Here is a 12,444-nt window from a genome sequence, read left to right as displayed (position 1 = left end):
GGGTCAGGGAGGGTGACGAGTGGAAAACCGCCTTTATCACGCCAGCCGGACACTACGAATACCTGGTTATGCCGTTCGGCCTGATGAACGCTCCGGCGGTCTTCCAACGCTTTGTTAACGAGGTTCTCAGAGAGGCCCTTGACCGTTACGTATACGTCTACCTCGATGATATACTTATATATAGCCGTACCGTCCAGGAGCACGTGCAGCATGTCCGCAGGGTCTTACAGTTGTTGCTAGAAAATCACCTCTATGTCAAGCTCGAGAAGTCTGTGTTCCATAGTAAAGAGGTGCCGTTTTTGGGGTTTATCATTTCCAAGAATCAGTTATCGATGGATCCCGCTAAGACCCAGGCTGTTGCTAAATGGCCTACACCCACGTCGGTTCGTTCAGTTCAACGATTTCTTGGGTTCGCTAACTTTTACCGGCGCTTTATTAAAGGGTTTGGCTCCCTGGCCGCTCCGCTCTCTGCCCTAACCAGTAAGAAGTTGGGAAGGTTCACATGGACCCCGGAAGCCGAGCAGGCGTTCCAGGACCTCAAGGCTCGTTTTACTTCTGCTCCGGTTCTACGGGTACCCGACCCGGAGCTCCCTTTTATCGTGGAGACTGATGCCTCCAACATGGGAGTAGGAGCCGTGTTATCCCAAAGAGTCGGTCTTCCTCCCCGGTTGCATCCCTGCGCCTTCTATTCCCACCGTTTCACGCCCACCGAACGCAGGTATGACGTGGGGGACAAAGAGTTGTTGGCAGTTAAGTTAGCCCTCGAAGAATGGCGTCAGTGGTTAGAGGGGTCTCGTCACCCATTCCTGGTCTGGTCCGACCACAAGAACCTGTCCTACCTACAGCAGGCCAAGCGCCTTAACGCTAGGCAGGCCAGGTGGTCCCTGTTTTTCAGCCGTTTTGACTTCACCCTGTCCTACCGCCCCGGCTCCAAAAACACTAAACCTGACGCCCTGTCCAGACAGTGGGAACCCGAGCCTAAGCCCGCCTTCCCCGAAACCGTGCTTCCCCCTGGAGTAGTGGTGGCTCCCATCCAGTGGGAGGTAGAGGGCCTCGTTAAAAAGGCCCTGGCTAAAGAACCCGGACCGGGGGGCGAACCCGCTGGGTGCCTCTATGTTCCCCCCACCGTTCGTCGTAAGGTCATACTCTGGGGTCACACGGCACGTTTTACGGCTCATCCTGGGGCGCGCCGCACACTTGACTTCATCAAGCGCAGATTCTGGTGGCCTCGCATGGACCAGGAGGTAGGGAAGTTTGTGGCGGCCTGTGAGACGTGCGGTCGGGGCAAGAATCCCCGCAGCAAGCCTAGGGGGCTCTTGCATCCCCTTCTCGTGCCTCCTAGGCCATGGTCCCACATTTCCCTGGATTTCGTGACCGGCCTCCCACCATCCAAGGGCCTCACCGCCATCCTGGTGATCGTCGACCGTTTCTCTAAGTTCGCTAAGTTTATTGGGCTGCCCAAGTTGCCTTCGGCTCAGGAGACCGCCTCTCTCCTTCTCAGGCACGTTACGTGCAACTTTGGTTTTCCCCAGGATGTGGTGTCAGACCGGGGCCCCCAATTCACCAGTCGTTTTTGGCGGGCGTTCCTGGACCTCATTGGCGCTAAGGCTAGCCTCTCGTCAGGGTTTCACCCCCAGTCTAACGGCCAGACCGAACGGGTGAACCAGGACCTCGAGCAAACACTCCGGTGCCTGGTCTGTGACAACCCCGCTTCCTGGGCTGCTCATCTTATGTGGGCCGAATACGCCCACAACACCCTGTGGCATTCCTCATTGGGTATGTCGCCCTTCGAGTGCCTGTTCGGTTTCGCCCCGCCGGTGTTCGCTGACCAGGAGAAGGACGTGGCGGTCCCGGGGGCGGTGGCCCAGGTGCGGAGGTGCCAGAAGGCCTGGGTGCGTGCTCGGAAGGCCCTGAAAAAGGCTTCCGCCGTCCACTGTCGCACTGCTGATAGGCATCGCCTCCCTGCGCTGTCGTTTCGGCCGGGCCAAAGAGTTTGGCTGGCCGCCCGGGACCTGCCTGTGCGTGGGGGTACCAAGAAGTTGGCCCCCCGGTTCCTGGGTCCTTTCAAAGTGGTTCGTCGGATCAATCCGGTGTCTTACCGCTTGGCGCTGCCTCCCTCGATGCGTGTCCATCCGGTCTTCCACGTGTCCCATCTTCGGCCGTTCCTGTGTGGTGTCCCCAGGTCCCCTGTCCCTCCTTCTCCGCTTGACATCGGGGGCTCACCGGCATACATCGTCCGTCGTCTTTTGGACGTGCGCCGCGTCCGGGGTCGGGAGCAGTTCCTTGTGGACTGGGAGGGCTACGGGCCCGAGGAACGCTGTTGGGTTCCCCGCTCCCGTGTTCTGGGACCGTCCCTTATTCGGGACTTCTATCGTGACCGGGCCGTCGCTCTGGGCCCGCGGGGTCACGGGCCTTGGAGGGGGGGCTCTGTCAGGGCTGGGTCCAGGACCGTCCCTCCTGTCGCCAACAGAGGGCGCGCTCCGCCCACTCCAACCAGGGCTGGGTCTAGGACCTTCCCTCCTGTCGCCACTAGGAGGAGTGCACGCCTTCACGACCTAACGAGACGCAATCAGCAGTAAGGACCTGCAGCTGTGCCTTCCCCTATTTAACAGGCACAGTTGCGGTGCCTCACTGCTGAGTTGTTTGTTGCCTCTCGCACGTACTGCCAGCCGGTATTCTTCAAGTCTTTTGTACTTTGGTCTCTCGTTTTTTTTCCCCTGTTCCCTTCGAGTCTCTCTCCTGCGCCCTTCCTGGCCTACCTCAAGTTTTCCCTCGCTGTACCCTTCCTGTACCATTTCATTATTTTGTTAGTTTGTGCTCCAGTTCTTACCGACACGTTGAGTTATTGCCTCCGTGTGTTTTTGGTTCTCAGGTTTCATTATTTTGTTCGTTGGTGCTCCAGTTCTTACCGACACGTTGAGTTGTTGCCTCCGTGTGTTTTCAGTTGGGTTTTTCAGAGACTTTTCTCTGTTTTTATTTTCTGCGTTTCCCGCTCCTCGCGGAGGTCTCAGTTCGCTATTTGTGCTTTTGAGTTTGCTCCTGAGTCCATCAAACAAAAACCCCGTGGGTCCTCTGTACCCTGAGGACCCTCGTTACATATACAATGAAGGAACAGAACCAACATTAAATCGGCATGTTCAGATTTAGCATAAATTACACAGGTCAACAGCATTTTTGGGGCCAAAGATATTTCAACGAATTTAGGGTAACTTTGGGGTGCTGATTCTGAATATGTCATCAGTTTTGCCAGATTGGCTCAAGTTTTTGAGATTTTTCGTGAAATGTGTAAAAAAAACACACTATGTGTGGTGCCCAAGACTTGTCTTGGTCCCCAAGCATAACCCCAAAATAGGCCAAATACACTTTTTTTATGAAGTCTGTTATGTTTCTTCTATGTTTTTGCAGTGTATATTCACCACAAATGTAACAGAATGTGTCTGGATCGTTATTACAACTTCTTCTTGTGCTATAAATGCTATATGCTAATGCTATATAAGTGCTATAAATAAGATACCAAAAATCTCAAAAACTTGAGCCAATCTGGCAAAACTGATAGCATATTCAGAATCAGCACCCCAAAAATACCCCAAATTCATTAAAATATTTTGGGCACCAGTAAATTTTTTTTTTTTTGTTGACCTGTGTTATTGGTACTTGCTAACATTTATTATTTTGGACCAAGGATGCTAATGTTAGCATTGCGAAACCAGGACATGGCAATACCCAGACACATTCAGGCTAAAATACAGCAGTTAACTTGTAAATGCTCGTTAAATTTTTCTCTTCAATATTCATGATTAAGCTTTGTTTTCTTGTAGGTTTCACTTCCGAGTGAGACTGTGCTCTCTCCCACTGACTACCGCACCAAGGCCCCGTTCTCTGAGAGAGACATGTTTCACATCCTCAGCAAACTGCATTCCAAAAGGGCGGACTTCCTCACGGTCATGCTCTCGGGGAGCCTTCATCAGCGTCGGGCCTTCATCGTCACGCCCCCCGACACCCAGGATGCAGGAGTGGGGGACGACGACGTCACCAAGAGCGACTCAGACAGTGGGGCCAGTGAGAGGAGCTCTGAGCGTAGCCAGGATGGAGCACCTTCCACCCTGCTGGCAGACGATCCTCAGAAGGGAACCAGAGAACTTGGTTCTATGGCTGATGTCGACCCAGATCAAGAGGATATCTCCAAAACACTTGTTCTGTTTTCACCGGGTGACATGAGGAAGTCTCCAAATTCTGGGGAGATGGCTGAAGTGAATCAGGGAGAAGCTGCCTTAGATGCTCCTCAGAGTGACAAAGCTCTGGTGGATAGTCAGGTGGAGATACAGAGTCACCAACCAGTGGAGCCCGTGGAGAGCCAGAGTGAGACTGCTGAGCATGCGAGCCCCACATTCACCAAGAAGATGTGTAACGCGGTCACAGGGGCATCTCCAGCATCTCCACCATTCACCAAAGTGGAGCGCACCTTCATCCACATCGCAGAGACTACACATTTCAATGTCATGTCTTCCAACGAGCATCAGGACCACAAGGTTGATCCTGAAGTATCTGGAGTTGAGGACGACCGGCCACGTGGAGGCAAGACCCTGGAGAGTAAAAACAATGTTGATGCTCCTGCAGAAGAAGAGAGGAGGACAGCAGGTGCTCATTTTGAAATATCCTCTCAGATTGTCACAGAAATAACTCGACTCTTTACTGACTTTGATGGATGTGTGCCAGACCAGATATGCACCAGACACAGCTCCCTTGTCCCTGCTTTACTAAAGCATCCCAAAAAAGACTGCGATCAGGGGATATCTGGATGTGACATGGGGACAAAAACCGCGAAACCTTCCATCTCTCTTCGGCCAAGGAGCAGAAGCCGCATTCCTGTTCTAATGTCGGAGGAGAACACCGGCATGGACCAGTCCCTGTCCACCTGGGAGCAGCTGAGGAGAAGGGCCAAGCAACAGGACATGGTCCGGCTGGTGGTCGAGAGGCACAGACAGGGTCGCTGGAAAAGACTCAACTCTAGGACGTCCTCGTCATTGTCCTCAGGAGACGACCCCAGGAGGGTCTCAGAGACCCTGTCGACCACTGGCTCAGAGGAGGACACGCACCAATCAGATGACTCCCTTAATAAGGTGAAAAAAGAAGAGCGTGGACGTTGTAGCAGGATCCCCCGACCCGTTACTCCTGTTAGAAGATCGTCCGCTAAACTGCAGGTCTCTTCTCCTTCCCCTCTCACCTTGGCAGCAACCATCACAGTGAAAACAGTACAGACTGCCTGTAATGGGTAGGTCTTTTGATACTTCTTACAGTTATTCCTGAGAAGAATTCCTAATTAGCAAGTAGCATTTTGAAGTGGTTGGTTTTGGCTAAGCTCAGAGTATATCTAGCATCATGGTAATGTCAGATTTCCGTGCTGTAGTGACTCAAATCAGATTTTTTTGTAATACAGGTCAGATTCAAAGCTGTTGGACACACAAATCCAATCTTTTCTAATGAGATTTTGGTCACTTTCATATGTGTATTACATTTAATACTTCTCCAATTCATAGCAGTGTGATTGGTAAGTGCTGTTATAGATATCCAGCACTCATAAAATACAGCATACCAGCAGAGGAGAGCAGCTTTGAAAACCTAGCTAGCTATTTCCTCCAGAGCAACATGCGATGCTGGCATTCATTATGATTCAGTATAATTTGTTGTATACACATTATTATATTAATGCGTTATTGTTTTAACGTATATACACATTATTGTATTAATGTATGTAAATATTTATGTATTTTACAGGTGGTTAGATACTTTAAACAGAGGTGTCAATTCCAGGTTCAGAAAGTAAAAGTCCTCACCAGGATTTTGCTCAAGCTTGCTAGATTTTCTAATTAGTGCAATCCAGGTAAAATTAGTGGAATCAACACAATCCAGGAAGCCTGAGCAAAATCCTGGTGAGGACTTTTACTTTCTGAACCTGGAATTGACACCTCTGACTTTAAATTCCATACTCAGTCAGTTCATTGTGTGACACACACACACACACACACGCACGCACACACACATACACACACACACACACACACACACACACTGAGTGCAGTATGAGTGGCAGGTTATTTGGAGCGTAGCCTATGACTTTTTGTTGTAGGTAATGACACAGGTGACTGGTCTCATGCCGTTTTGGAGGGTGTTCAAATTAGAAACATATCACTTGCAATTATGAACATGAACAGTTACGATCTGAGCAAATTGGGCTGAACAATGTGTCTTGTAATATGACCATGACCCAGGTTTGGTCTAGAGAATAAGTTTAAGTACAGTTTTTGATACAGTCCCAGACAACAAATGTCAGTGGGGAAAGTTGCCACAAGGTACTATTATGACTGTCTTTTATTATTATTATTTATATTATTTTCACTGATTTGTGTGATTTCAGGCCGAAGGTGCCGCAGGCCGGCACAGGCCTGGCTGCTCTTCACGTGCGATCCAAGTCCATGGCGTCCCACGCCGCTCAGCCTGGCGGGAGTCCTCGCACACCCCTACGCTGCTTCTTCACCCCGTCCCGCCGCAGCCTAAGCTCCGCCCACTGCGCTGCTTTCCCCTCCCGGACCGCTAGCCCCTCCCCCCAGCGGCTGGCCCTGCGGACCGCGGTGAGCACGAGGCCCAGGACTAGCGCGGCCGCAGTGCCGCACGCTGTCGCACACGGCAGGAACCGAACCAAAGCCGCAGCCCCCGGCAGACCCGCCACTCCAGCGAAGGGCAGGAAGAGCACAACAGACATCTCGGCTCAAGCCAGATAATAAACACACTGCGTTGTTTCAGAAGACTTCGGCACGCTGCCTCCGAAAAAGCAGCTTCATCATTCAGTTAATGAGAGCTTCCATGTTTTTGAATAACTGGCTACACATCTTAAATGTTAATTGTACCAAAAGATCATTACATTTTGCACAAAACGTCATATATTTCTTTTATTATATTACCGTTTGAGGCTGACCTTATCCTTGATGAGAGCTTCCAGTAATTTAAATAGGTGCTATTTGCTATGTACATATTGATGGGAAATTTATTCGGTTTTGAGAACAGGTTTGAAGTTTATGTTACGATATCCATTTTCTAACGGGCCATTAAGAAATCTAAAATTAATACAGTTTTCAAACGTGATGAACGGAGAGAGGGAGAAGTAAACATGGAACTTTAACCCTTCATTACACACTGATGTATTACACACTGATGTTAACTTCACAGCATTATACAACCTTTGATCCACACAGTGCAGTTAGTTATTTTATTGATTCACCTTTTGAAAACTGGATTTTTTTCATCAGTATAGATTCTCTCATTCTCTCAGTAATACTGTACACATAAGGCACTGGGCCAGTTTAGATGTTACTTCAGCCGTTTCAAATCTGCTATGGCACATTTTCCTCAAGCTCACTGAACTTGACAAAACGGAGAATATTGGTCTGAATCTTTATCTTTGTAAACTGTGTTATCTGGCATGCTTTTGTCTTATGCTCAGTTCTGGTGTTTCGTTACATACAGGTTGTTTGTCTAAAGTATTAATTAGGAAGATCTCTTTATTTTTATTCAAAGAAAGGAAGTATTTGGTTTGGACTGTGTTAAAGATTATTGCCCCAATGGATTCTGTTCTTTCCTTTATGAATTCACATATATTTCAACAATTGCTAAAACGTGACATGCTGAGTATACATACAGGAAAAATAAGCATGGAGTGTTTAAACATAAACATAAAGTGTTAGTCATGTATGATGGGTATGAATGATGGAGTATGAATGAGGACATGAGTGAATATCAATGTTGACTGTGTAGCCTATATTGGGGAAGATGAAACATCAAATATCACGTCTGACAAATTAATTTCAACACTGTTAGAAACATTAACGTATGAATGACTGAAGTTATATTATTATAGCATCTTTCAAGGAACCCAATTGACACACAACACCTTACGTTCAGCCACACCCCATTGAGAAGCACACAGCATACTCCCCCTGGTGGACAGAACTGATGTAACGCTGCAGGTGTGGCGTAATCATAAGGTGGGCAGACATGCCGAGGAGAGTGACTGACATTCTTATTGAGGTTTTCACATTTAACATTACTCAGTGTAACAGACAGGACACGAACAATGAGGCATTATCTCACACACACTATAAACTAACTGGGAAACAGAAACAAGGAACTTTAACAAAGACAACCAAACACACCAGACTACACATTAATCATTAACCACGCATACATACAAACTCTCAGGCATCAGACATGCAACATTCAAACTACGAAGTACCGTGAAACATACACCAAAGTATTTACAACCGGCTAACGTAAAACAACGAACCAGAAACACTAAATACAAAGATCTTAAACATGAACTCTTTACAAAAAAGTAGTACTCAAAAATCCTAGACCAGATACTTTTACAATGATACTCTTTAGAACGATACTCTAAACAAACTCTTACGACATTGAACTCAGAGGGTCAACTTTCAACTCCTGCTACATAAGCACATTGAATTAGGGACTGTAGTGAAACATTGGTGTAGGAAAGAATGAAACGTAGGTCTGACAAGTGTGCGGGGGGTGGGGGGTTTAGGCGTGAGAACTGGGTACAGAGAGGGGAGAGAGGACAACACCCAGGATACTTAAGCTCCTGCCAATTAACCTAACCTCCATTTTTTTACTGTGGGAGGAAACCCATGCAGACACAGGGAGAAACTGCACCCAGACTGAACCTTGGACCCAAGGCTAGGAGGCAAACCTTACGGGGTTGAGAAAGAAACACGGTTAGAGAGGTCAACATTGTTAACATTTCAGTGACACTGTAGTCTTGTCGTGTAGGAATCACTAATTCAGATAACAGACTGAATCAACATATTTGGAAGAGTGTGGCAGAGTCTGAAACATGTAAATGTCATTATTAAAAAGACACTATTAAACACAGTGATAATAATAATACAATACAATCTAGACTCAGGCCCCTAGAGGGCGCTAAGGACCAAATACTTCATAAAGATCCTGTGAGCACTGCAGCGATCAGTTCCTGGGCTGATCTAACATACCTCTGATCTTCTGCACTGCACATTGCACCCTTCATGAGTTGGGGGTCGTGGGTCAAGGATCAGGGGTTCGATTCCCAGGCCCTAGACCATGACTGAAGTGCCCTTGAGTAAAGCACTTAAACCCAACAGCTCCCTGGGCACCGGGCTGCCCACCGCTGTGGGCACGTGTGTACCACAGCCCCCTAGTGACCCATAGTGTGTGTATGTGTGTGTCTGTGTGTGTGTGTTCTCACTGTAAAGATGGCTAAATGCGGAGGACTAATTCAGATGAATTCACAGGTGAAAATCACAATTAGCACTATAGAAACTTAACTTCTGAATCCTTCTTGAAATTATGCCTTTGGACCAGCAGATGGCGCCAGATCCACAGCGTTTGACCAGCGTGTTTCGGAATACATTTTAAAGAAAGCTGCCAAAACATATTTTTCCACTCAAAACCACTGTGCGGGATTTTAAAACAACACAATGCCAGACACTGTGAGAGTATGTGACTGATCAGAAAGGTATTTTGTTTATGAGGCCTGTATACACTGAAGGGAATGCATGTTTTTGTTTGAGTGCGTGCTCAGACATGATCAATGTGATTGATTGCTGATTGTATTGACTAGGTGCCAGCAGGGCTGTGTGTGGGTTATGTTTGATTTGGACAGTAAAGCAGTTGCCCGGAGAGACGTTGCAGTCCAAGTCAATACAGGCAGAGAGAGAAACTGAATATTACAATATAAGCTATTAGATATGTGTGTGTTCACTTGCTCTCCTGTTATAACCACCCTGTAGCTGTCTTAAAGCCGGCAAGGCCATGAGCTGAGTGCGGGTGTGTCTTTTTTGTAACCAAACCGATTCAGTAATGTTGAAAGTTCCCACGAAAGCAGTGTGCAAAGTATAGAGCCTGAAGCCAGACCACAGACTCCATAACCAAAATATATGCTTCATCTGATAACTGTGGAGCCTTTTTTTTTTACTTCCAACCCAGCTGCCTTTTGTGGTGTATTTTTCCAGTGAAGGTGCCAATCACTCCTACTTCAGTAGTCGTAGACTGACTCGAGTGAGGGCATTTTAGTCTTCTAGAACAATAGCACATTTATTGCTAACAGCACAATAGAGACAGTATTTCAACAGGCATTGGAGAAAGACTCGCTCTGCACATAAGCTCATGGATTTGCCACCATTAGGAACACTGTTAATGACTAAGGACAGTATGCTAATCTGTCTACATCTTTCTTCTTTAGCACTTAATTTAAATAAGTAACCAATGTTATTTTTTTTTTAGATTGCTGAAAAAAGTATACTGTCTTAGTTGCAAAATGAACAACATTAAATAAAGTATAGTTTAGCAATAATATTCATTATTGAATATTAATGCATATTTTTCCAGCACATTTGCAGTAAACTATAAAACAAAGTCCTAGAGCTTTATAAGTAGTATATGTGGGATTGGTTTGAATTACTCAACCATGTCTGGTTTAGTAAAGTGATGGCAGAGTGATTGGTTCAGTGGGACCCCGGCTGTGCTCTAAGCTGCGGTTTGCACATTGCAGAGACCCATCTCAGGGTCTGGAATCAGGCAGTCCAGTTCAGGGTCCACATGAAGATGTAGTTCCTTCACAGGGACTAGTGGTCAAGTGTAACCACAGTGATGAAGACCAGAAAGGTGAACATGGTGAAAAGACCAGCAGTGCTGAACATGTTTGTGAAGCCGAATTGGCTTGGGCATACTGGTTTTTGACCTTTGGCAGGGCTGGAGTGGAACCCAGACTGGCAAATTATGCATCTGATTAGCCCACATTGGATGGCAGGACCCAGCGCAATGCAAAGCGAACTGGACAGCATTAATAATCCTATTTTATGATCCTATTTCAACAGATTTATTTTTTGTGCTTATTTTCTCCAGTGTCATGAGCTTGCAGTTGACTGATGGTAACGTTACTATGTCTTTAAGTAATAACATTTACAGTTACTGGAGTCTACAGAATTATTTACTAGATGTTAATGCTTCAGTGTTCCAAAAACACACTACTCACTGTCTGAATGCTCTGGTAGTGCCCCTGTGTTATTAAATTCCCACTCCTGAATTCCCACTCTGATTGGTGAGGCCACACACTCTGTTCTGACTGATATCTACAGTAATGTACCACTCCAAATCCAAAACAATGCACAATTTTGGTTTGTTAGGTTTATCGATGGTGATACATTATCTGAAGTGTGTGAAAGAAGCTGTTTTGTATGCGAAACTCTTTTATGTTTTTCTTTTTAGGTACAGTTTGTTTTTGCCATAGAAATAATTACAGCGATTTCCAAGTTGTTTGCGGTCCTGCAAATCGACATGCAGTTTTCTGACTTCTTTGTGGTTCTGGCAACGCATACAAAGGAGATTTCCCCTCACAACACAGGACACGGTGTCATCTTGATGCGGCTACAACATCGACCAAGCTCTTCCCTGTCTCCAGTATTTGCCAAGCTTTCTGGTAGGCAGACAATTGAGGAATGTGTTATGAGATTGTGTTGTTACCAGTGACGAGATCTGGAAGGTGTTTCAGGCGCATCTGAAAAAAGAGGTTTCTGTGGCATAGCTAATCCCTCTGGATTGTGCATTTGGGTTTTGTAACTTGCCTTGTAACTTGTTTGCATACATACGCTATAAAGCTATATTTGTGCACTAGGAAAGATGCCTGTTAACTTCATTATTGTTACCGTCAGCGACAACGTTGTCTGCTAGCATTTCAGAGCCTATAAAAAAAGCAAAATTATTACTCACAGTAGCAGTATACAATTTATTTGAAAACACACCACCAATGATTTGACCAAAAAAAAAAACATGGAATATATAATGGTTCTATGTGCTGTATTATGTTTTGGTCAGCAGCTAGTATTTACAACATTAGCTATCTGCCTCATTACTGATTATGCTGCTTGTCCAGACTCTACACAGAGAGCTGTCTGCTGCACCCTGAGCCCCTGCAGGTAGTTGTAGGTTATGAATTGCACCATCATTACCTCATTCAGATTGGTTGTGTTGTTTTTTGTGGTGGCCTCCTTCTAGACCAATGTCTAGTTTAACCTGTGCCATCCATTGTGGACATACTGAGGCTGTGTATAGAGATTTGTTCAGCCAGTGATCTGTTTCCACTTTTATGTTTTCTGAAACTGTAATCATAGAATTTGCCGAATGCAAAAACCGCCACCAACATCTCCTTCTCTCTCAGTGTTTCTTGTTTCCATTTCACTGAAGGCACGTGATGTGTAAGCCACAGGTTCACTGACTGCAGATGGGCTGCTCCTAAGCACTTCAATGGTGTGAGACAGGTGAGTGTGATAGCTCTCACTTGAGTGATCGCATGTGATAGCTCTCATGTGAGTGTGATAGCTTTGCCCGAATCGTAATATT

At 46.4% G+C, this 12,444-nt stretch overlaps 1 protein-coding gene across 5 annotated transcripts in view; it reads left to right on the top strand.

Moving 5' to 3' along the window:
• ttbk1a (tau tubulin kinase 1a) overlaps positions 1 to 10,897 on the top strand; it is a 58,503-nt gene extending 47,606 nt beyond the window's left edge. For all 5 annotated transcript variants that reach the window (XM_077013667.1, XM_077013588.1, XM_077013583.1 and 2 more), the window contains 2 exons: positions 3,819 to 5,272; positions 6,416 to 10,897. In XM_077013667.1, the coding sequence (XP_076869782.1) occupies positions 3,819 to 5,272; positions 6,416 to 6,779 (1,818 nt within the window). In that variant the 3' untranslated portion in view covers positions 6,780 to 10,897. The remainder of the gene's footprint in view (positions 1 to 3,818; positions 5,273 to 6,415) is intronic.
• Positions 10,898 to 12,444: the final 1,547 nt, after the last annotated feature.

This window comes from Brachyhypopomus gauderio, chromosome 1 (assembly GCF_052324685.1).
Source record: "Brachyhypopomus gauderio isolate BG-103 chromosome 1, BGAUD_0.2, whole genome shotgun sequence".
Taxonomy (NCBI): Eukaryota; Metazoa; Chordata; class Actinopteri; order Gymnotiformes; family Hypopomidae; genus Brachyhypopomus; species Brachyhypopomus gauderio.
Note: the sequence above shows the minus strand (reverse complement) of the source record. Positions and strands in the feature narration are given on the sequence as shown.